General features: G+C 42.0%; 3 protein-coding genes across 7 annotated transcripts in view; 2 read left to right on the top strand and 1 right to left on the bottom strand.

Annotated features, from left to right (window-relative positions):
• Nucleotides 1-26,134, bottom strand: part of LOC125887938 (uncharacterized) — a 145,401-nt gene that overhangs the window by 25,147 nt on the left and 94,120 nt on the right. The gene's annotated exons all lie outside the window — the stretch shown is intronic.
• Nucleotides 4,233-26,134, top strand: part of LOC125887939 (histone H1-like) — a 113,953-nt gene continuing 92,051 nt past the window's right edge. For 2 of the 3 annotated variants that reach the window (XM_049575091.1, XM_049575092.1), the window contains exon 1: nucleotides 4,233-4,413. In XM_049575091.1, coding sequence (XP_049431048.1) covers nucleotides 4,233-4,413 — 181 coding nt within the window. Of the gene's footprint in view, nucleotides 4,818-26,134 lie in introns of all 3 variants that reach the window. The other variant, XM_049575090.1, reaches the window with a different exon arrangement.
• Nucleotides 12,708-24,087, top strand: LOC125887925 (uncharacterized). Of its 3 annotated transcripts, XM_049575068.1 has the most exons (4): nucleotides 17,063-20,334; nucleotides 20,432-20,566; nucleotides 23,014-23,200; nucleotides 23,312-24,087. In XM_049575068.1, the coding sequence occupies exon 1, from the start codon at nucleotides 17,066-17,068 to the stop codon at nucleotides 19,883-19,885; it is 2,820 nt and encodes a 939-aa protein (XP_049431025.1). In that variant the 5' UTR covers nucleotides 17,063-17,065; the 3' UTR covers nucleotides 19,886-20,334; nucleotides 20,432-20,566; nucleotides 23,014-23,200; nucleotides 23,312-24,087. The 3 variants fall into 3 exon arrangements, 2 of the variants coding, with proteins under 2 accessions (XP_049431025.1, XP_049431024.1); XR_007449268.1 differs by lacking the exon at nucleotides 17,063-20,334 and adding an exon at nucleotides 12,708-12,979 and having other exon boundaries at nucleotides 23,014-24,087; XM_049575067.1 differs by having other exon boundaries at nucleotides 23,014-24,087.

Genomic DNA, 26,134 nt, shown 5'->3' with positions numbered 1-26,134 from the left:
CAGCAACCAATTACTTGCAGAGGCTTCCTACAACTTGTTTCAACGGTTCCGCTTTTAATCAGAAGACAAATTAAACAGGATGACTAGCCAATGTGAAAATCAAAAGAAAGCATAGAATAATGTACTGAAGGAGACTGTTGTGCCATCACATTTTTTTCCTATTTCTGTCATTGAAATAACAAGAATTGTGGTTTAATACTCTTAATTAGGCTATAACAGCCAACTTATTGAAAAATGACGGGTTTAAATAATTAAAATCCTGTCATAATTAAAATCCCGTCCCAGACTTAACGTGCACGGGCTCGGGCCGGGTCGGGCTGGATTTTTTGGGCCCGATCTAAGCTCTATTAGCCGCTCTAGTTTCCCCTGAGCCGCCTCAAGAAGTGCCTGCTCTCGTCCTGCGGCTACGCGGAGTCCCTACTGATCAAAATGACGCTCCACCTCTGTGCGCAGCAGATCCAGGGCCTCTGTAGCCTATGTAGTCAGGCAGGCTGCGTATCACATCAAAAGCATAGATCTATGCATTCATGATATGAAAGAGATAAATGTAAGCAGGGCCGCCCCTCCCTAAACGCAGAACACACGCTGTGCGTAGGGCCTCATCTTCCATGGGGGGCCATATTTTGCGCGAGGGGACGCATTTGCGCATATTCGCAATGGATGCGCACATGCGCTACCGTGAGGCGCGCATAGAATCAGCTCGAGGAAGGAGAGAAGAGACATGACCGCCCATGCGCCGCTGCAATGATTGACAGCACTCGACATCTGAACAATCAGAGGGGTGCGCTGGCAGGCACTTGCAGAGCTGCAGCAGGTGAAGAGTTGTTGACATGTCGTCCAAAAGAGCCTCAGGAGTATGTGCGGGGACGGGAGGGCGGGCTCCACGGAGGGGGAGACCCGAGCCTCGGGGGTATGTGCGGGGCGGGAGGTCGGATGCTCCCAGAGAGGGGAGAGGGAGAAATATAGCTAAGTAAGATGAAAATAGAAAAGAATGTCTCTGTATTTTATTTCTGTTTTCAGTGTTTAATTAAGGTGGGAGAGGCGGAGGGCTGAGGGAGATCGGACGCCTCCAGAGAGGGGAGAGGGAGAAATATAACAAAATAAGATTAAATAGGAAAAATCTGTCTCCCTCTTTTATTTTCAGTGTTTAATCAAGGGTGGGGGATTGAGGTGGTGGAAGTTAATTTCTTTTGATGAGTAATTGATGGCTATTTGTGACTCAGATTTGTTTATTTATTTATTTCAGTTTGAAGTTATTTTTATTTAATATTTATTTATTTATTTCAGGTTGAATTTTTTTTATTTTATTTGACTCATACAGCCAAACTACTGTATCTACAGTACATTTGTTATTGCCAGTAAAGGTTGTCAAGTTAAATGGCAAGTTGTTGTACGGTCATTTTGTACCTATGATACATTTGGGATGGGGGCCTCCAAATAAAATTTCGCTTAGGGCCCCAGTGTGGCAGCCCTGAATGTAAGTCAGACAAATTGAGTTTAAATTCAGATTCTTTATTTTTTGTTTTATGTTTGTGTTACAGAGCCGCGGAGGGGCATTGAGGAAAAAAATAAAACACACCTGCGCTAGAAATGTTTGATTGCAAACCAGATAGGCCTACAATTTGGCTCACTTTTTGATTTATTTCTATTTTTTATAACTGGGGAGTTCTTACAATACGGTGCCAGGTTTAGTGGGGATTACTGCTAGGTGCTGTTGGATAGAGCCAGACGGCTGAGAGTCTACCCGGAGCCTGCTGAGGATGCTCGAGGCTTTACCGGGCTGGTGAGGCAGTAACAGGTGCGCACAACTGAGTGCCTGCTGGAGGCTGTATCTTTCTCTCTATGGCCCCTCTCTGTATTTTACCTACCGTATGAGTGGAAGTGAAGAGTGAAAGTCTTTTTTACCGTAAGTAATGTAATATAGGGACCTTTGATTCGGCTTAAAAATAATGTGGCAGGAGGGTAAAAGTAGGGGGGCCAATGGCCCCCTGGCCCCCCCGCTTCCGGCGCCGTTGTGGTGAATTTGATCATTTTGATGACAGCTTCCGGAGCACAGCTGTAGGTCGGCTCTCTGACGCCGGCCTGGAAACTCGTCAGATCATGACCGTCACGGGACATCGGTGTGAGAGCAACCTGCAGGCTTATTGGGCTCCGTCAGCGCAGGAGAGACAAGAAGCAACATCTTGTCGTCTCCAAATGTCCCAACAAGCAGTGCTCAATCTGTCAATCTCCGTCCTTCAAATGCCACGATGATGGACACACCCATATTCAAATTTCACTAGGCTATTAACGGTAATGTAGCATTTAATTTTATATAGGAAACAATCGTTAATTTGTTAATGTGTTTAGGCTATATGATTTAATCTCGACTACTATATGCTTACAAGTTATTTGTTGCAATTAAAAACGATTTTGACTAGCCTACTATTTGGATGTTGATTATTTGAAACAAATTTCCTTGGTCTCATCATCTCACTTCCCTTCACTGATCAGAGTCCCTATGCTCTCTACGCTGCGGCCACAGCGGGTTTCCATGGCAACGCCTGTGAACTACAGAGATTAAGTAGTCCGCTCAGCTGTGGCTTGTGAAAAACTCATGATTTTAACTGTAAAACAAATTAAAGTAGGCTATAAATAATTGATTTAATATCCATTTCTTTGGTAAGTGACCATGGTATAAGCGGGTTAACGCCCTTGAGGTGTCCATTATCAGGAATTAGCCTAATGGACTTCGCGTCGGACAGTTCACGCCTCTGCGTCGTCCATTAATTCCTGATAATGGACACCTCGTCGGGCATTAACCCTTACATATTTATATAGTATTCCACTCAACATGCGTAGCCTACTTTAAAATCCACTACAGTTAGAATAAAGCTGGTAAACCATTTTGAGTGTTGCTGTATTGATAAACAAATTCTGCTTCTTAAAATGAAGTTAAAAAACAAACGAACACACAAAAAAAGACAACCAGAAATCCATTTGTGACACATTTAGAAAAGTAGGCTACACACAGTAGTTTGGAGGTATTTAAACTGTATTTTTAACATCTTGAGGCTGTTGTATCACTTGTAGCTTACAGAAAAAGTAAGTGTATTATAATTATTCATTTTATTATTATTAGCCTATTATTATTGTTATCTTTAACTAATTGTGCTATTGATGTCACTGATGAGTCTGGGTTTGCAGCTGACCTATAACACACTGCAGAAAGGTTTTGTTTTGTTGATTGCACTGATGTTGGTCACTAAGGACATCTCAGTGCATCACTGGGTCATTTGTGAAATACATTTACATTTTTGAGGAATCTTTGACGTGATGGATTCACCAGGTTAAATATATATAGACTGCAACAATTCAACAACAATTCAAACCCAAAATGTGTCCAACTGCAGACACTGCACCACCATTGGACAAAGAGGAATGGGGATGAGAGCATGTATTTAATCACACACAGTACATGGCCCTCTGTGTGAGGAACCTGTCCAGGGTGCTTGTGCACACATACTTTTTTCTGCTAACATAAATGTTTTCATTTATTTCTATTATTAAAAACATGTATGTTCTTTACACACACCTCGTTTGGAAGTGAGTCCTTTAAAATCTAGTAGTAGTAGTAGTAATAATAATAATAATAATAATAATAATAATAATAATAATAATAATAATAATAATGAGGACATGTTCACGGTCACAGCAGTTCTGATACAAGTCTGACTAAACGGCGCCCATCATCAGTGTGTTTGCTGCAGCCAAAATAACTTCAGTTTATTCCAAAATCATCAACAGCAGATGGTTGTTTTTACACGGAGTCCCTGAACAAACATGTGGGCTGCTGGAAAACGGCTTTGGTGGAGCCGTGATGCATTTGAAGTCATTTTAGGAGACAAATGAGCCGCTGAGCAGTGTTGGCCACGGCGGTGAAGAGGTGAGGTTTGGAGGCTCCACAGACAAAATGCAGAGAGCATCAGAGCTCTACATGACTTGAATATGAAGAGGCACAAGTCCGCTATCGGCTGCCTTCGCTGTCAGCCTTCAGCACTTGTCCCACATTTAGTTTTTCACCTTTTGTCAGTCAAGAGAAAACACAAGTGCTCCAGCTTTCACACTGCACAGAGGAGCCACGGGCTGGGTTGAGTCTCCACGGTTCTCACGGTGTGTTTAAGGACAGCCTCCTGCTCGGAGCTTTCAACAGTCCAGTCAGTCACTCTCGTGTGTTACTAGGCAAGAACAACATGGCAGAGACAGCGCCAGCTCCAGCTCCGGCCGCGCCGGCCAAAGCCGCCAAGAAGAAGGCGCCGAGACCGAAGAAGACCGGTCCCAGCGTCGGCGAGCTCATCCTGAAAACTGTGGCCGCATCCAAGGAGCGGAGCGGCGTGTCTGCGGCCGCCCTCAAGAAGGCTCTGGCTGCCGGAGGTTACGATGTGGACAAGAACAAGTCCCGCGTCAAGACGGCCATCAAGGCCCTGGTGGCTAAGGGCTCTCTGGTCCAGACCAAAGGGACCGGGGCCTCCGGCTCCTTCAAGATGAGCAAGAAGGCTGCCGAACCCAAGAAGGTCAAGAAGCCGGCCAAGAAAGCCGCTCCTAAAGCCAAGAAGCCCGCAGCGGCCAAAAAGCCCAAGACAGCGGCGGCTAAGAAGCCAGCAGCCGCTAAGAAGTCTCCCAAGAAGGCCAAGAAACCCGCAGCGGCCAAGAAAGCAGCCAAGAGCCCCAAGAAGGCTGCAAAGAGCCCGAAAAAGACCACCAAGAGCCCCAAGAAGGTGGCCAAAAAGGCCCCTGCAGCCAAGAAAGCCCCCGCAAAGAAGGCAGCCAAGCCCAAAGTCAAGAAAGCAGCAGCCAAGAAGAAGTGAGCTGTCAACAAACTACTCACTAAAAGGCTCTTTTAAGAGCCACCCACATCATCCTTAAAGAGCATTTCCCCATTTATTATCCTTTCAATAAAAAAACTAGTGATAGATTAAATATGAATATTAATTTTTTATGGCCTAATTACAAAAGTAAAAACAAACCTCCAAGAGCTAAATGTTCTTTTCACATCTTATCATAATTGATATAAATAAACGTGTTTTTTCTTACAGTTGTGTTTTCAGTGGTGGAATGTATCTAAGTAGGCTTAAGCATGTGTCCAATAGCATTTCCATTTTATGTTGGTTTATAGGTTATTTCTGCAACTCTTTCCTCCACTACATTTATCTGACAGCTGCTTCATCTTAAATTAATAATTGATGATGTTTGCTTGCTCACATTAAAAATCTGTTTGTGACCTTACAATCAGCAAATAAGTTTAGTACATACTTTTTCTAAGGTCATGATTGTTTTGGGGGGAGGTATAAACACAGTTGATAAAAAAAAAAAAAATGATTTAGACGCTGAGTTTTAACTGTGTTCACGCAGTGGTTGTAACAGATATCTTTGTTTGCTCATTTTTAAACTTCTTTAATTTCACTATCTTTAAACTTCATTCTCCCCCCATCCATCAAGAACTGGATGCTAATCTGCACAAGGTGCTGAAGGGCATCATGAACTCGTTGTATGGCGACATCTTTGAGCGCATCGCCGGTGAGGCCTCCCGTCTGGCTCACTACAACAAGCGCTCCACCATCACTTCCAGGAGATCCAGACCGCCGTCCGCCTGCTGCTGCCCGGGGAGCTGGCCAAGCACGCTGTGTCTGAGGGCACCAAGGCCGTCACCAAGTACACCAGCTCCAAGTAGACATTGATGCTGTTTCTAATACTAAACCAACGGCCCTTTTAAGAGCCACCCACTTTATCTGAAGACTTTCCTAAAACGAGTACTGTGTATTACTGACCAGACAGTTGCGACTAAAACAATATTCAAACATCATAGAAAAATTAGGAACTACAATAAGCAGCATGTTCTATGTGTATATCCATTTAAATCTATTCTGTGTGGTGTTACAGAACCAATACTTTTTACTTTTTATTACTGATTGTTTTGAATATTTTATATATCATTCTGCACCTCTGGTTAGAAGTGTTTTGTTGTATTTGTGCCTGTAATCTATGCAACATCAGTAAAGTTAAAACACACATAAAATTCCATCTTGTATCTTTCATAGGGAGAGAAATCTAATAAACTAATAAACACATCAAAAGTGAACACCCATTCTAGTTTTTCATCATGTGAACATTCAGAATATTTCAGGGTTTTGTTGAATCATCTAATGGAGAGTTCAGCCCTCATTATCCACCTCTCCCAAATCACACAACACAATCTGTTTTCCTCCTGATTATACTTTGATTAACCAACCGTTAACATCTCACTGTTTCTGGAGAATTTGAGTTGTGAATAACTCTGTAGTTTACATTTGTACATCAGAAACTGTTGGTGGTTGTCAGGTTTGTGAGATACAGACGACTGTTAAGTTCAGCAAATATTTAGTCTACTATAACTTAGTTGATAGAAGATTTAATAAATAATGGAAAGTGATACAGCAGCCAAAAACATCATCTACAAGGTCATACAGTTGACTTCAGGATATAAAGACTCAAATTAAGTGCTACAGTTACATATCCTGTCGTGACTAATGGAGATTTGATACGAAACAAAAATGCTGTTTACCAACTAAGGACAGTGTATTCACTGTGACACAATTCTTACATCAGGCAGAAGGATAAGACAAAAATTGACCTTTCATAAAACGTCTCTCTGGAACAACTGTGATAAACTCATCAGAAACAAATATATATCCTTTAATAAATGGTTCCAAAGAGATATAAATTATATAAATTCTCAGTTAAAACACACTCTCTGGTGTCAGACTTTTCTTTTCCTCATTGGGATGTCAGTTTTTCCTTCCTTTTCCACATGTGGGCTCTCTTAGTGGCACTCCCTCTATATTTCTCTTTTGGCAGACTGAGCTCACCTTTTGCTTTGTTCTGCTTGGCCAGTTTCTCTCCTGTGCATATACCTGTGGGTATGTGCTTTATATGTATGTCTGTGTGTTTGTGTTTGTCTGCACATCTCTTTGTGTCATATGTTATGTTTTTTTTGTATAAGTGTATATTTGTTTGCAGCTCTCTTCCTCTAGCACAATCCGTCCACCCTCAAATCTACAGCCCTCTCGATACTTACCCCATGTATACAGGTCTATCTCCTTATTAATTTCTCCTGATTTATGAACTCTGTGAAAGGTTTACATATTATTCATCTAAATATCAGGAGCCTACCATCTAAAATGGACTTGTTAAAGGCATGGGTATCTTATAACAAGCCCAGTGTAATCACTTTATCTGAGACATGGCTGCATGATGGTATTTCTAATAATGAAATCCACCTTGATGATTATGTTTTATACAGAGCTGATAGAGGGTCTCGTGGTGGTGGAGTAGCTACATATGTTTCATCTAATTTATCCTCAAAACTAACCAAAACACCTAACTATAGGAAATATTTATAGACCTCCAAATTCTCCCTCAGAATCCACTGAATGTATATTGTCTACCATTAACTCTCTTGATCATCCAGGAGAAATGATTATACTTGGTGACTTTAACAAAAACTGGCTTGATAGTGCAGCTGGCAAAGAGAAAAATCTATTTAGCAGCATAAACCTTACACAAATTATTACAGAACCAACTAGAGTGCACTCAACATCTGCAACTTTATTGGACTGGATCTTGGTTACACATCCTGATAGAATTGTAAAATCAGGGGTTCTACCAGACAGCCTAAGCGATCACTCAATTATTTTCTGTGTCTGGAAAATTAAAATTCCATGTCTCCCCCCCAAGTTTATAAAAGTGAGAAGGTTAAAAAATTTTAATGTTGAAAACTTTATTGATGATATCATTGCTATAAACTGGAATAGATTCCAGCTAATGCCCACTGTTAATGATGCTTGGGATTATTTTTACACTGAGCTTAATGAGGTTATTAATAGACACGCACCCTGGACAACAATGAGGGTTAAAGGTAGACATTTACCATGGATAAATGCTGAACTCATTCATTTATTTAAAGAAAGGGATAAGGCCTGGCAAAAATACAGATCTACAAAGGAAATGGCTGACCTGAACACATACAAACATCTTAGAAATATATGCACAACTCAAACAAGAAACGCAAAATCCAAGTATTATAAAGATTTGTTAGCTGATGGTTTTAACAACCCCCCAAAATTTTGGAAGATAATAAATACTATAATTAATAAATCTTCAAAAAGTTCTACCACACATATACGGGTAAATAATGAAATTCTAAAGGACCCTACCTTGATAGCTGATGCCTTCAGTCAGCATTTCTCTAAGATTGTGAGCCTTAACCCTTCCTTTTCTTCCCATCATAATCTCATATTGCAACCCTGTCTGTGATTCTTCCTTTTCTTTTCCTCTATCAGTCCAAGTGATGTTCAGGAAATCATAGATGGACTCAGCTCAAGCAGTAGCACTGGCCCTGATAGACTAGATATAAAATTTCTGAAAAGTGCATCTCATGTTCTGTGTTTCCCATTGTCAGATTTGTTTAATCTTTCTTTAAGCACCGGTGAAGTGCCCCTGGCCTGGAAATGTGCTAGGGTCACACCATTGCATAAGGGTGGTGATGCTTATGACATGAATAACTACAGGCCTATCTCCATTGTTAATTGTGTAGCCAAAATATTTGAGAAATTAGTTTTCAATCAGCTTTTTAAGTATATTAATGACTGCAACATTCTATCACCACATCAATCTGGTTTCAGGCCCATTTCTCTACAACTACAACTCTTTTAAAACTTACAAATGACATTATATCTGCCTCAGACAATAATAAACTCACTGGTGGAATATTTATAGACCTGACCAAGGCTTTTGACATGGTTGATCACTATCTTCTACTGGACAAACTTCATAATATCGGACTGTCTCGCAGTGCTCTCCTTTGGTTTAACTCATATCTTCATCACAGACAACAGTGTGTCAGCCTTCTGGGCACTCAGTCTGACTATTTGCTGGTCGAAAAAGGGGTGCCACAAGGCTCATCTCTTGGTCCTTTACTCTTCTGTATTTTTATTAATGATTTGCCTCAATTTTGTTCTAATTCTCAAATTCAGCTATATGCCGATGACACAATTATCTACACCTCTGGAAGTGACATTTCTCAAATTCAGACAGCCCTACAAAATGACTTTGCTATTGTACAAAAATGGTTCTGTGCTAACAAACTAATACTAAACAAGAGGAAGTCCTACAATATGTTGTTTGGCACCAGATTCAAGATCTCACAATTGGATCACTGGCTTATTACATATCTGGATGGTACACCATTAGAGGAGGTAAATAAATACAAATATTTAGGGGTGTGGCTTGACTCACAACTCTCCTATAATTTTCATATTGAATTTGTTATCAAGAAAATAAACTGCATTTTAGGTCAACTTTATCGCTCCATTAACTGTTTCACTCTGCAAACCAGAAAAGGATTGTCTCTCAACTCATTTTACCCATACTTGACTATGCAGGCGTCATTTATCAAAAACATCAGACACTCAGCTCCATCCTATCAATATCATCTATAACAGTCTGTGTAGGTTTATTTTAAGATGTCCGTACAGGACCCATCATTGCTTCATGTATGACTCATTAAACTGGTTATCACCCAAAGCTAGAAGGCATTTTCACTGGTTACTTTTGATTTATAAATGTATTCACCTCAGCTATCCCCCTTACCTTAAACAATACTTGACCCCTCACAATTTACAGTACAACCTCCGTCATACAGACTCCATATTTTTCTCTGTTCCTAGAATACATAAAGAACTTGGTCGGTATGCCTTTCAATATAAAGCTCCCTCTGATTGGAATAAGCTACCCATTTCCCTTCGAACCATTTCTTCTGTTCATCTTTTTAAGAAATCTCTATTTTCTCATTTACAAACACACTGCTCCTGCTATTAGCTTTGCTGTGACTGGGTAATCATTATAGTTGGTGTTGTGATATATTTTTGCATTTATAATTTATTTGCTAACATGTACATGTTCCGTATTAATAATGGATTTGTGTTTCTAGACTTGTTGCAAACAAATATTATACATATATCTGTATCTGGGGGTGGGGGGTGTTAGGCTGGGAGAGCTTTTTGTAATGTCTGGGTTTTGTCTGTGTCAATTTGTCTTTTTTTATTAATGTCTGTACTGTATTTCTTTTTGTATCGTCAGTACTGTACAGATTGTCTTGCCATGTTACTGTCTGGTTTGTCTCTTTGTTTGGGACCCCCTCGAAAACGAGATGATTCATCTCAAGGGGCTATCCCATAAATAAACAATTTACCAATCAATTTACCAATATTTTTAATTCCTTGTTGATATATTTGGCAATATGCTTTCCTGTGAACAGTTCATGCTTGTACATTAATTTCAGTTCCTTTCAGAGAATCAATTTCTTTGTCTCGGATATATAGTGTTATCATATTGCTAAATTTACAGACCATAATGCCTTCTGCTCTTTTTGTAAAAAATAATATAGAAAGTATTTCTCCTTTGACCTCAGATATCAAATCATTCTTGAAGCTCACTAATTTTGTTTTCTAAATCCTCAACTTTTTACTTTCAAGAACACATTATCTAAATCAATGAATTTTAGTGATTTTTTTTTTTACCTTTTCTTATGAATTCAAGGCTCTTCTCAAGTCACCCAGTTATTCTTTTTAGTTCCTAAAAAACATCCTTGTATCTTCTTTTTGTCTCTTTTCTTGTTGTTTGTCTTGTTTGTTTTGTTGATTTTGTGCAATTGTCTTGAAATACTGTTGTTCATATATTTTAAATATACTTATGTAAAACTTTTTTTGTTTCATACGGTTTTCATGAACTACCTGATATTTTGTTCTTATTATCATAAAAAAGAGACAAAAAGGTGGTTTAAAGATGAGTCATTCACAGTAGAATAGTAATTTCCCGCCTCTACTGTGAAGGTGAAGGGTTCATCAGTGTCCTAGTTTCTATTGTTAGAACAAATGTCTCCGCCCAGCAGAGCTCAACTACGTCCGCAGCAAGGATTTATTTCCCCACGTTCACAACGTCTAACCTTCACTTTTTGCTTCGGTTCAAACTAGACTCTGACGAAATGAGCGGTCGCGGCAAGGGAGGAAAAGGACTCGGGAAAGGAGGCGCCAAGCGTCACCGCAAAGTTCTCCGTGATAACATCCAGGGAATCACCAAACCCGCTATCCGCCGTCTGGCTCGCCGTGGTGGAGTGAAGCGTATCTCCGGTCTGATCTACGAGGAGACCCGCGGTGTGCTGAAGGTGTTCCTGGAGAATGTCATCCGTGATGCCGTCACTTACACCGAGCACGCCAAGAGGAAGACTGTGACCGCCATGGATGTGGTGTATGCTCTCAAGAGGCAGGGCCGCACTCTGTACGGCTTCGGAGGTTAAATCACCGTCTCAGCTCACTGCAACACAACGGCTCTTTTAAGAGCCACCCACATCACCTCAAGAGCTCGTTTCTGTTGATGTCATACCGCTGTATGTTCCCATTTGACGTGGTTTCCTCTGAGTCACTCATATTGATTAAGGATACAAGTGTCCATAGTACCATCTACGTAACGCAATCGTGATTACATTACTAACACTAAAAACATCATGGATACATATTAAGCCTGGACCGGCCGTCGGGTTAGGGTTGTAGAAGTGGAAGAAGGATTTTATTTATTTATTTTTTTTTTAATTGAAACGAAACATTGTGAAAATATTGTTTCAAGTCAACATTCATATTTTTTCACATTTATTAGCGTCACTACTTACAGTACAAAAAGTAAAGTTACCCCTCATGATACAGAAGGACCAATTCTTAAAATTATTTATAAAATTCTATTAGCCTGTAAGTATCAGTGCATTAATGTTAATCATTTTATCTGCTGTAGGTAACAATAAGATAAGACAGACCTTTATTGATGCCACAATTGAGAAATACCAGTGTTACAGTGGCCAAGGACAAAGAGTCAAATAAAAAACATCAAAAATTAAAAACTTGGCAACAGGGCATGCAAAAGAAAGTACAAAAATACGAATAATAATAAGAAACGGTAATTATTATGATCAAATATTATTATTAATAATAATAATCATAAGCATAATAATGAGCAATGGATTAAAGAGAGCATATCTAGTGCAAAAATGATTGTATGTGCAAAAAGCAACAACAAGGGGAACAGTAATGTTCATGATGGTGTTTATAACGTGTCCATGGTGCAACTGATTATCAGCAGTGCTGGTTATGTAGCCTGACAGCAGCAGGCAGGAAGGACCTGCGATAGTGTTCCTTCACACACTTTGGGTGAATCAGTCTATCACTCAAGGAGCTCTCCAGGGGGTGGGAGTGTTAGTCCTCAGGAGGATGACAGCCGAGCTGTTATCTTTGTCTCCAACCACCTGCACCTGAGTCCAGAGAGCATCCCAGGGCAGAGCTGGCCTTCTTGATCAGCTTGTATTAATAATTTAATAATAATAATAATAATAATAATAATAATAATGATATGGCTCTTCCTTTTCTGAAACCTGCTTGGTGGACTCCTAGGAGGCCCATTGATTCTATATGGTTGGTGAGGCATGAGGTGGGTATTCTTTCAAACAGTTTTCTAATGTGGCTGAGGAGGTGATGGGGTGGTAGCTTGTGGCACTGTGCAGGTCTTTTCCTGCTTTGTCTATCATGGTAATAACTGCAATCTTCCACAGAGAGGGGAAATGACGGGTGTAACTGCCCACATGTCAGTTCATTTAATTCTCATTTATTTATTTATTTTTTGGTTCCTACCTGCCCTTTAATGAGGCGGACGCATTGTTTGTATTTGTTTCTACACGGTACCACTTTAGCGACACACCACCTGGCAGAGCATGGCAAGGGAGAAACAACACGGTCGGTTGTCTCCACACTCGGTAAAGTTGATGTAAAGATAAAGAGTTACAACTTTAAATGTAAACAAAGAAGACGAAGACAGAAGAAAAGACAAGATTCAGCCCCTTTGGTAGTGTGCAGCCTACGAGGTGTGTTTTATTGTGTATTTGTGTAATTACATTAAGCTGCAAGCTCTGAATTAGCACATGTATTTACGAGATTGTTTGTTTACTTTCATTTCTTTAGTTCTCACGGGTTGGGTCGGTCGGTGACTGTGAATAAATCCTGTTTTTAAACGAGCTCGGGTCTCATGCTTTACTACCGGGAGGAGCTACAGTGAGAACTCGACTGCTTCGCGTGAGTAGCCGAGGAAAACGTCGCTGGAGCACGGTGATCCACGGTCGGGATGAAGCCTCTCCACGTCGCGGGTGCGCCGTTTATTGCCGTCCTCACAGCAACCAAGGAAGCAGCCAGGAGGCTTAAGGTGCTATCGTATGGATTTGTGTGAACAAGAGACTTTGAGTGCTTTGCACAAGAGACTGAAACATTTGCATTTTAAAGTTGTACTTACCTTTCACTGTTGAAGTCTGTTGACATTCTTTGATGCAAATCGCGCTGATGGCGAAATTGTGTTTATCGATAATTACACTGTAAAAAATTGTGTGTCAAAACAAGTAGTGTTAATGATAGTTACACTGTAAAAAATTTGTGTCAAAACAAGTAATGTTAATATCAAGATAACAGCACCACAGTAATTTAAAGGTGCATTGCAAGTGTTTATTGCATTTCTAACTTACCTGTGCTAGAGTTAACACTCACTGGTGGTAATAAGAGTATAAGTGAGTAAGCCAAACTATTGAACAGAAAGGCATAATCATTGCTACATGTTAAAACTGAGTTTTGGCCATTCTGAAAGTAACTACAAAGCTAAGAGTAGTATCACATTTAAATCTAACTGAAGTAATCAAAGTAAAATGTCACACATACAGTCTTTCTCTGAGAGTGACAGAAATGGTGGTGGTGAAGACATACATCAGCATGGAACAGACATGCAACCACAAGCATCTGAAGGCATCGAAGCTGCTATCCAGGCTTCTTCGCCAGAGCCACAAAGAAGTCAAAGAGCTCACAAGTTGACGGAAAAGGGCCAAGAATTGCACAAGGAGCAAGTTAAAAGGGTTCAACACCGTTTCATCAAGAGCTACGACAAGTGGAAAGCAGTCATTAAGGATGCCAAAGGAGTGCTGAGTGAAGAGTGTCCAACCAGCCTGCTGCATGAACACATTACTAAAGTGAGTGCTGCTGCAAATGACCTGAACGATGTCTATGAAGAGTTGAGACGCATTGACATTCCAGACCCCGATAAACGTCGCAGAATAGACACTTGTGAAGCAGTAACAAAGACAATAATTAAAACTGCTACAAGTTATCTACACACAGAATCTGATGAAGATCAAGGGATTGAAAAACAAGACAGCAAAGAGAGAGATAGAGAATCTGTGTTTAAGTCTGCAGCATCAGATAGAACAAGCATCTCTCACCATACCAAATCGAAGTCCACCAGGTCTTCAGTTCATTCTCGAAGTAACTCAAAGGTCACATCCAGAGGCTCAAGTCAGTATTCTGCTCACAGACGGAGGCTGCTGCTGAAGTCGCCGCCAATGAAGCTGCCTTGCAGGTACTGTTAGAGAAAGAACGTCATATCAAAGAACTCGAACAACTTGAGGCAGAAAATGCAGAGAGGCAAAGGGCACTAGAGGCCAAGCGACGAGAAGTGGAACGATTGGAGACAGTAAAGAAGTTAAAGGCTGCCAAGGCACGTCAGAAAGTGTATGAAGAAAGTGAATGTTCAGATGATGAAATAGATCAACTTCTCCATCAACCTGTCTCCCTGAAAGAGAAAGAAGAAATTAAAGTTGAGAGTAACCTGTCTCAGCATAAACCTCCACCACAAGCAATGACACTGCTAGGGACAGAAGACAGCACAGCAGCTCTTGTGAGAGTGTTTGCAGAGTCCATCAGTGTAAGTCGTCTTCCTATACCTGAACCAACGACATTTAGCGGTGATCCACTCAGATTCAATGACTGGAAGGTTTCATTTCAGACACTCATTGACAGAAAAAACATACCAGGTGAAGAAAAGATATATTACCTGCGAAAGTATGTGAGTGGCACAGCCAAGAAAGCCATAGAGAGCTACTTCCTGCTAGGCACAGAGTCAGCCTATCGTGCAGCATGGACCATCCTAGAAGAGAGATATGGCAATCCATTCCTCATCGCCAAAGCCTTCAGGGACAAGCTTGATTCATGGCCCAAGATAAACTCCAAGAGCAGTGTGGAACTCCAAGAACTCGCTGACTTCCTCCGCAGCTGTGAGGCGGCCATGTTTCAAATCAAGGGCCTTGAAGTACTCAATGACTGTAATGAGAATCAGAAGATACTCGCTAAACTTCCAGACTGGCTGACCTCTAGATGGAATAGGAAGGTCATGGAAGTGCAAGAGCAAAGTCACAAGTTCCCAAGCTTCAGCAACTTTGTTCAGTTCCTCACACGTGAAGCCAGAATCGCCTGCAACCCAATAACATCTCTCCATGCTCTCAAGCCAAGTGAAAGTGAAAGGAACAAGATTTCAAGGAACAGAGCTCCTGGAGCAAAGGTGCTTGCAACAAACTCAGGTGAAAAAACTGTTGTTACCAGTTGTGCTTTCTGTGAGAAGGCAGGTCACACTTTACTCAAGTGTTACAAGTTCATGGATGAAACAGTCTCTGCAAGAGTCAAGTTTGTTCAGGAAAACAAGTTGTGTTTCGGCTGTTTGCAATCCGGCCATCGCTCGAAAGAATGTGAAGGGAGACAGACCTGCAACATATGTGAAAAGGGACATCCGACTTGCCTCCATGATAATCGCACTAAAGACAGAAAGACTCTAACAAAGGCTAATGGAGCAGGTAACCATGACAAGTGGAAGGACGGAAGCACTGAACGGCGACAAGACAAAGCAGTGAGATCATCATTTGAGGCGATGTCAAACAGAGTCATACAGGACATCAAAGACACTCATACATCCACTATCATTCCAGTGTGGGTGTCAGCCACAAGTGAGCCTGATTGTGAAATTCTTGTACGCACTCCTAGATACACAGAGTGACACAACCTTCCTTCTTGAAGAAACTGCAAAGGCTCTGCACACAAAGACTGAACCAGTTCAGTTAAAGCTGTCCACCATGGCTTCAAGAAACACCATTGTGCCATGTCGAAGAATTACTGGCCTGCAAGTAAGAGGATTTTACTCAAACAAGGTAATTCCTCTGCCAGTTACCTATACAAGAGATTTCATACCTGCAAATAGAGAACATATTCCCACACCAGAGACGGCTAAAGTTTGGCCTCACCTTGAACACATTGCAGCTGAGATAGCTCCTCTTCAAAGTTGTGACGTTGGCTTGTTAATTGGCTACAATTGTCCTCAAGCTCTCGTTCCGAGACAGGTGGTGCCTGGTGAAGGAAATCAGCCATTCGGACTGAGAACAGACTTGGGCTGGAGCATAGTAGGCTATGGCAACCTCTGTCTGGATTATGGAGATGCAATAGGAGTAAGTCACCAAGTTGTTGTGAAGCAAGTCATTCCAGAGTGTCAGTTGGCTTCAAACGTCACAAATGAAGTGCATTATGTCTGCAGAACACAGATTAAGGAAGTAGTCTCACCTGTAGATGTCATCAAGGTCCTGGAGTCTGACTTCCACGAAAGAGCTTCAGATGACACAAGCATCTCCCAAGAAGACCTCCGATTCCTGTCACAGATGCAAGGGAGCATCCGGCTCAACGATGATGGTCACTATGAGATGCCGCTACCTTTCAAGAAGGAGAGACCTAACTTACCAAACAACAAGGTCTGCGCCATCCACCGTCTCAGATGCTTAGAAAGGAAGCTGAAAAGAAACGAACAGTACTACAAAGACTACAAAACATTCATGGATGACATCATAGCTCGCGGAGATGCAGAAAAGGTTCCTGAAGAAGACATCAACAAGACTCCCGCATGGTACATTCCCCATCACGGGGTATATCATCCGCAAAAGCCCGGAAAGATCCGCGTCGTCTTTGACTGTTCTGCAAGGTTTCAGGAGACTTCCTTAAACGACCATCTACTAACCGGCCCAGAATTGACAAACAACTTAGTCGGAGTCCTTTGTCGTTTTCGTAGAGGTCCTGTGGCGATAATGTGCGACATCGAGCGCATGTTTCATCAATTCTATGTGAAGGCAGAAGACCAAGATTACTTACGTTTCCTTTGGTGGGAGGAAGGAAATCTGGAAGCTCAACCATCTATCTACCGGATGAAAGTCCACCTGTTTGGTGCAGCTTCCTCCCCAGGCTGCGCCAACTTTGGACTAAGACATCTTGCTGATGAAGGACGGGGAAGATTCAGTGAAGACACAATTCAGTTCATCAAAGGAAATTTTTACGTTGACGATGGGCTGGCAAGTGTCACATCTCAAGAGCAAGCCATCCAGCTAGTGAAGGAAGCAAGAGAACTCTGCAGCACAGGCAAACTCCGGCTGCATAAGTTCATCTCAACCAGTGAGGAAGTCATGGCCACAATTCCTAAGGAGGAATGTGTTGCGGCTGCCAAAGATCTGGACATGGCGCTAGGTGAACATCATGTGGAAAGAGCGCTTGGCATTCAATGGTGTGTGACCTCAGATGAATTCCAGTTCCGAGTAGTCGTCAAACAGAATCCACTCACCCGAAGAGGAGTCTTGTCCACGGTTGCCTCAATATTTGACCCACTCGGATTCGTGGCACCGTTCATCCTGGTAGGGAAAAAGATTGTCCAGCAGATGTGTCGCGACAAGCTCAGTTGGGATGACACCTTACCTGACGACCTGAGACCTCTCTGGGAATCCTGGCTCCTAGACTTGAAAAACCTGGCTGGTGTGAAGATCCAGAGGTGCTACGTTCCACCAAACTTAGAAGTTCTGCACTATGAGTTGCATCATTTCTCCGATGCTAGCGCGTCAGGATATGGAGAGTGTTCATATCTCAGAGTGATCAGCACATCGGGTGAAGTGCACTGTACTCTAGTCATGGGAAGGTCAAGAGTTGCTCCCACTAAGGTGACCACCATACCGAGACTAGAGCTATCAGCGGCAGTAATAGCAGTCAAAGTCAGTGACATGCTCAAAAGAGAGCTTGAAGTGGATTGTGTGCAAGAAGTCTTCTGGACAGATTCAAAGATCGTTCTGGGCTACATCAGTAACGAAGCCAGAAGATTTCATGTGTTCGTAGCTAATCGTGTAGAACGCATCAAACAAAGTACAGAATCTGCACAATGGAGGTACGTAACTTCGGAGGAAAACCCGGCAGATCATGCCTCAAGAGGTCTCTCAGCTGACCAGCTGTTAACATCTAACTGGTTCACAGGCCCAGACCTGCTTTGGCAGAAAGAGTTACCAACTGGAGATGTCAAGGTGGGAGAGATCCCAAGTAGTGACCCAGAGCTCAAGAAGGCCCAAGTCTATGACACACAGGCAAAAGAGGTGAGGTCATTGTTGGATCGCCTACACAAGTTCTCAGATTGGTCAAGGTTGGTGAAGGCCATTGCTAGATTAAAGCGCCTCGCTAGAGAAGTCAAAGGTCTGACGCCACGGTCCTGTGAAGCCACAAGCCTAGAAGAAAGGAGGCAAGCGCAGCTAACCATAATAAAAATAGTTCAAGAAACAAACCTCGCTCAAGAGATCCAGTATCTCCAGCATCACAAGGAGACACCACCGAAGTCTAAGCTGCACAGACTGAATCCATTCCTGGATGATCAAGGTATCATTAGAGTTGGAGGCCGCTTGACTCATGCTCCCTTACATCCACATGTAAAGCATCCGGCGGTTCTTCCGAGAGACAGTCACATCTCATCATTGCTGGTCAAGCACTATCATGAAAGAGTGCACCATCAAGGCCGGGGAATGACCACAAATGAGCTCCGTTCCAACGGCATATGGATCCTCGGATGCAGCAACCTGGTCTCATCCCATATCTACAAGTGCACCAAGTGCAGGAAATTCAGAAGAGGTTTGGAACAACAAAGGATGTCAGATCTTTCTGTAGACCGAACAGAAGCTACACCACCATTCACTTTCTGTGGCATGGATTGTTTCGGTCCGTTTTACATCAAAGAAGGGAGAAAAGAGTTAAAGAAGTACGGACTGTTACTCACCTGTATGTGCTCCAGAGCAATTCACATTGAAATGCTCGATGACTTGACCTCAGATGCCTTCATAAACGCCCTGCGTTCATTCATTGCCATTCGTGGAGCAGTGCGGCAGATAAGGTGTGATCAGGGGACAAACTTCGTTGGTGCGAGGCGAGAGTTTGTTGAAGCATTGAGAGAGATGGATCAAGAGGAACTCAAGGAGAGGGGATGCGAGTTCATCTTTAATACCCCAGTCTCAAGCCACATGGGCGGAGTCTGGGAAAGACAGATCCGCACCATCAGAAGTGTTTTGATGTCTATCCTAGAACAGTCTGCCAAACAACTTGACTCCTCCTCTCTACGAACATTCCTATATGAAGTCATGGCAGTAGTGAACAGCAGACCGCTGACTACGGATAACCTGAATGATTCATCCAGTCCAGAGCCACTGACACCAAACCACATTCTGACCATGAAGTCCACAATCATATCACCTCCCCCTGGGAAGTTCGTCAGGGAAGACCTTTACCTCCGGAAGAGATGGCGTCGAGTTCAACTCCTGGCCAACAACTTCTGGTCACGTTGGAAGAAGGAGTATCTTTTAAATCTCCAAAACAGACAAAGATGGACTAAGGACCGCAGAAATGCACAGGTCAACGACATTGTTCTTCTGAAGGATGATGGGATACCACGAAACAAATGGAAGTTGGCCAAGGTCATGCAAGTTCATCCTGGGAAGGATGGGAGAGTGAGGACGCTCTCGTTGTTACTCAGTGATCCAACGCTGGATAAAATGGGAAGACGCACTTCCAAACCAGTCTACCTGGAGAGACCTATTCAGAAGACGGTGACGCTGTTGGAAGCAGAATAAAGACCACAGTGTACCATTCTCTCACTCTCAGTGTTACTAGCTGGCCTTATTGATTGTTATTGATGTGTTAAATGATAATATTTTAAGTAATGTTCACATACATTATATATGTCTCCCATAAGTTGTTCTAAGAAAATCACTCGTGATTTGGTGGGAGTGTAACTGCCCACATGTCAGTTCATTTAATTCTCATTTATTTATTTATTTTTTGGTTCCTACCTGCCCTTTAATGAGGCGGACGCATTGTTTGTATTTGTTTCTACACGGTACCACTTTAGCGACACACCACCTGGCAGAGCATGGCAAGGGAGAAACAACACGGTCGGTTGTCTCCACACTCGGTAAAGTTGATGTAAAGATAAAGAGTTACAACTTTAAATGTAAACAAAGAAGACGAAGACAGAAGAAAAGACAAGATTCAGCCCCTTTGGTAGTGTGCAGCCTACGAGGTGTGTTTTATTGTGTATTTGTGTAATTACATTGAGCTGCAAGCTCTGAATTAGCACATGTATTTACGAGATTGTTTGTTTACTTTCATTTCTTTAGTTCTCACGGGTTGGGTCGGTCGGTGACTGTGAATAAATCCTGTTTTTAAACGAGCTCGGGTCTCATGCTTTACTACCGGGAGGAGCTACAACGGGTTATGAGGCAGGTGGAGATGAGCCGTCCAGGGTGCTGAAGGTAGGTGACAGGTGCTTGTTTAATGAGGATGGTGTCGACTTTGTCTTCCCCTGGTGCTTTGTTTTTCGTATTTTTCAGCTGCAGTTGTATTTCTTGAGTGGTGACTGGTTTTGTGAGGTGATGGTGCTCTGTATTGTGGTTGGCTGTTGGTGTCTGTTTTCTGTCATGCTGTTCAATTTCTTTGTCAACTATGTTTTTCATGCCTGGTGGTTGATTTCTGTTTTGGTGTGGGGTGATCTGAACCTGATAAATTCTCTGTGCAGTTTTCTTTTTCACTGTATGAGCTGGAGGAGGTGAGGGGGTAGTGTCTGTGCCGGTGCTTTGGCAGATGTTTGGGGTATTGTTTCCTCTCTGGCTTGGATGAGAAGTTGACTTAGGTTAGTTGCTTGGTGGTCCAGGCCTTCGGGGATGGTAATGAGAGTGGTCCCTTTAGTTTTTCTTCTATGTTTGTTCTGAATGTTTCCCAGTTTGCTGTTCTGTAGTTGTATTTTTTTTCTCTGAGTTGCTTGTAGTTTAATTAAGCAATATCACACTCGAGCTCGTGATGTTATACTGTGATATCACAGTATAACATCACGAGCTCGAGTGTGATATTGCTTTTATACAACAGTTCAATAGTTAAATAAGCAAGGCTGTTTAAGAAATGTTGAAAAATGAGGACAAAATAGATAATTTAAGCATTTTATTTGTCTTCCGCCAACAAAAATAGTTCCCTCAGGACTCCGCTGTCACCGTTGCTATGTAGCATGAGACATGGTGCGCCAGGCACTTACTCTTTATACACATTTATCTGCACGTTTCCATTAATTGTGCAGCCGGTGAAATAAGTCTCTGGTGACTGCATGGTGGACTGTCGCTTCACAGGCACAGCCGACTCTGCCTTGACAGTGTGTTGCTCCATCGTTTCTCCATCGTTGCTCTCCATGGATAGCTTCCAGTAGCTTTTTAACAAGCTCTCAGACCGGCAAGAAAAAAGGTATATTTAGGGCCCGACTCCTAATTAGAAGACTAATTTTACACATAGGCTGCGTTAAAACAACATCATACCTGTGCCCACTCACTGTCATGATGTCCCTAGCTTCAAGACCCTCATCTGACAGCTTCTGTATGGCAGTCGCCCTGAGGCTGTGATTGGTGTAGATAGCTGTTGTCCCCGCCTCTTTACACATCTTCGGCAGCATCTGTACGAATGAGTTTATTCCCAGCGGAGCATTAGTGTACCAGATATTGTCTGTGTGAGCTGCCTGTCATCCTGGGCTTTAGATAAAGGACATTTGCCTCTGGTGGAAGTTTGTTTAAATACTTTTCCAGGGATGCAACGCAACTGCTGAGCTAACTGACACTAACCGTCAGTTTTGATTTGATTGTTGATTGCAATCAGCTGTGAGGCGGAGTGATACATACACAGTGAAATAACCGTGATGTTGTACTCCAATACTGTCACGGTTTTACTGTCTTTCGACCAATCAGATTGCAGGGCCGGAACTAACTTGTATAAAGGTGACTATAGTGAGAATAAGCAGATGGTCACTGGAGAGATGGTTTGTGGTGGTAAAGTTATGAAGTTTCATAGCCAGGTCAGGAGTGCAGATAATCAGGTCCAGGATGTCTGTGCTGCCTGTTGATGGATATAGGTGGGTTTGTTTGTGTTTACAATGGACAGATTTGTGTCAGTTAAAATCTGTTTTAGTGCTGTGCCACTTTGATTTGGTTTTTTGCAATTAAAGTCTGTGTGCTTTGCGTTCAGATCGCCCACTGTGAGGGAATAGCTGGTGTTGGAAATGGCGGGAACAGAGCTGCTGAGGGTTTTATTCCAGGGGGACAGTAGATGCTGGTGACTGTGATGGGATGATGTGAATGGATTGTCATTTTGGCTACAACATACTAATATCCCTTCAGTTTGTCTGGTGGGAGGTTGTAGTCAATTTTGGTGTAGTCAATGTTTTTCTTAATTGGGATCACCACTCTGTCTCCACGTCCTGTCTGCCGTTCCTTTCTGACGATGTTGTAGCTGGGGATCTGAAGTTGTGTGGTGGTTGTGAGCATAGTTTCATTTATTGAAGCCACAACAGCAACAGCTGAACAACAGCAACAGTCTCATGGTCAGGGGCAGCATGTCTCCTACCTACAATGACTTAATGTTTCAAAGCAGGTAAAGGTGAAAAGTTTTGTATTTAATAAAGTGCAAGAACTCTGAGATTGTACTAAAGTATCAAGGACAATCATTATGTTTGCAGAGATTAATGTAGTATTCTATCTGTGTGTTTCTCTGGCTTTGTTTTCTATGAATGGATATTTAACTGTAATATAGTGGAAAATAAGTAGTTAGAATCCAATCCAATCCAAAAGCACTTCCACGCTGTCAGAAAGAAAAGCAAGAGAAACACAGTGGACCAAATATACTGGTGATATGTAGAATAATCACTTTCTTTTAACCCTCCCATCAGACTGAAGAAACAGGCCACTCTACTGAGACTGCTCGACTCTCCTCCACAGGATCTCCACACGACCAGAGCAGCTTCCCTCTCCTCTGTTGTCATCCTGTTGGACCTTTCAGCAGTGTTTCACACTGTGAACCGCCAGTTCTATTTCCTATATGGCTTCACCCTCTAAAAGCAATCAATCAACCAGTCAGTCAGTCAGTTTGTTACATAAAAACATCCCATACAAGTTCAGTAAATATCATAGTTGTCCGTTCTCATTAGCAATGAAACTGAAATTCAGCTCCCATTTTTCTTCACTAAGCATAGACTAAAGGAGAATGAAAAAGAGATGTCTTCTTCCAGCGGTGTCTGCTTCGGTTCTGTCTGCTGGGCCACATCATGGTGGATGACGTTTATGCCAGCTGCGAGTCAAGCCTGGGCTCTATGTGTGCCAGCCTGGCCCTTGCCCCTCCATATTGCGCACCTCCTTCTCCTGTCAGTGAAGCAGTGGAGAGTGGACACCTTTGCTGTTGCAGCAGTGGTGGTGTGGCCTGAGATGTCTGCTCCTCCTGATATCACCTCCCCAGAAATGTAATTACAAGTCACTGCGACACAGACCTCCTGGCTATTTTTGTACACTGCAAAGCATTTCCCTCATCCCTTTTGGATGATTGCCTTTAAGAACAGAGTTACTTCACATTATACATAATTTTAACAAATGTGTAGCAACATTCAGTACATGAGTCATACTGACAGCCAGCAGTCAGCCACAGCTTAAAGCATATACTAATTAATGTAATTATCATGGAGGACAAAAAATGACACAAGGCATACATAAATATGTATAAAATAATGTATAAATAAATCACTGGTCACATACCCTGGGACATGTTATCCACAGCCATAACGAGAGTTGGTTCCAAAGTCAAAGTCAGTGGGGTTTTTGAATTGATTTTTGAATTCTGGATTCTTCACAAGTGAACCAGGACAGTGTTAACTTCCTGGTTGCCTTCAGAAAATGTCATCAATGCAGCACTCCACAACAATGTTTATCACATTATTACACTCAACAACTGCATCCTTAACCTCAGTTGCTGTACGGCCCAGAACTTCGCAGCTAAATATTGATATGACTGAGGTAATTATTATTTGCACAGTTATTGCTTGTATATACTTAAAAACTGTGCTCGCTGTCCCAAATACAGCCCCAAACTGTAAAAATCTTAGTGTCATCTTTGATAATAAACTCAGCTTGATCAAGCATGTCAACAGAGTTGTCTTGTTTTCTTCAGCTCAGGAGACAATATCGGTTAACTGTTTAATTTTGTCTGGACTATTGTCTCTTCTCTCTCTCTTTTATTCTCTTTTTAACACATCATTATTATGTCTGAGTCAAAACAGTTCACACAAATTACTCATCAAATCCTCACCAAAACCAACAAAAGAGAGCAGAGTTTCTCGTCACTGGCTCCCAATAAATTTCAGAATCGATGTTAAGATATTATTGATAACTATTGAGGCCCACTTTGGACTCGCATATGAGCACATCTGAGATCCTCTGACACCCTGCATGCCCGGTCATAATCTGAGGTCTTCAAGCGAGGCTCTGCGAGGTATTCCATGATGTAGGCTGCAGGTCCGAGGGGGCCGTGCCTTTTGTGTCAGGAGCCTCTAAGATCCAGAACAATCTCCCCAAGTAGAGCAGACCAGTGAGCCTCTTGTCCTCTTTTTAATCCCTATCAGTTTATCAATTTATTTATGTCCTGTTTCATTATCGATGTTTCTCTTTTCTTTCTTTTTCTTCTATTCCTGTAAGGAGCATGAATAAACCAGCATACACAAAAGAAAGAGTTGAGAGTACTGTACTCACCTGTCTTTATGTGGGCTGTGCTTTATATGGATCCTACAAGTATTCTAATTTCATTTGTCTACAACAGACAAACAGCATAAAGAAACATTCACACAGTAAGTAAATAAGTAAATGGCTATACAAATACATAAACATAATAATAATAAAGAAAAGGCATAACTGTAATATTAAGTGAACTTGATAGACATGTTGCTTGAAGTCATAAGTTATATTTCTGGATGTCTCATCAGCACTCTCCTGTGGTGGTTTCTTTGATGAGTGACTAGATTTTTTTTTTTTTCTGTATTTTTGTTGTTAAAATATTACGTTTCAACCAAGTACTGTATGGTTATGACACTTTTCTAGCTTGTTAAAAAAAAAAGGACATGCAGTAAAAAAAAAAAAAAAAATCTCAAATTTTAGAGGCGCTTCAGCACCCCCCCCAAATGGGCTAGAAACGCCTATGTAGAGTAGTATTTCTTCCATCCAGCACAAATGTTCTGCTTTTTATCAAACACACTGCTTTCCACTGCTCCAACATTAATTTGATTTCCAGTCACTACAAACAAGAGTCTCTATATTACTCTATACTGTTACTGTTGCGTCAGGAGAGGAAATCGTTGGCTGTCCCTTGAATCACAAAGCCCAGCTGGTCGACGGATGTCTGCTTCCAGGCTACAGTCTGTTGCTCAGTTAGGACAAATCATGAGGGAACAAAGCCCCAGAGCTACTTCATTATATAATACAGCATGTACAATTGTTCCCTCTGTTATGCAACAGATAGAGTATCACAGCCCTGCTTGTATTGTACAATGTTTGACCACAAAACAGAAAGCTTTAAACTGTATCAGCTGGATCTGTTTCCATGGCCACTGGGTCCATCAGTCAGCCTTGTGCCTTTAGATCGCCCCACATCATCAGGATATTCAAATAATTATACATGTCAAATTCAGTATTTCTGTAAATTAAATAGAATCAGCAGATCTATGTATTTGGTCCAAGAGAACCAAACGCATTGATCTACCTGACAGCTTAAAATAACACAAAAACCTTTACAGATGATTAAAGGTGTCAGCCCTGCAGTAGTTTGGTGACCTGTCCAGGGTGTACCCTGCCTCTCACCCAATGTCAGCTGGGATAGGCTCCAGCCCCCGAGCAACCCTCAAGAGGATAAGCGGTTAGAAAATGGATGGATAAAACGTGTCAAAATAAAATAAAAATAATCAGTGATTTCACATTTTATCAAGACTCAGGAGCAAAAGCACAGGTGTGCGTCATTCGGTTTTTAGTTCACCC

The sequence above is a fragment of the Epinephelus fuscoguttatus genome, linkage group LG4 (genome assembly GCF_011397635.1).
Source record: "Epinephelus fuscoguttatus linkage group LG4, E.fuscoguttatus.final_Chr_v1".
Classification (NCBI taxonomy): Eukaryota; Metazoa; Chordata; class Actinopteri; order Perciformes; family Serranidae; genus Epinephelus; species Epinephelus fuscoguttatus.
The sequence above is the reverse complement of the archived record's forward strand: the minus strand, read 5'-3'. Positions and strand labels throughout refer to the sequence as shown.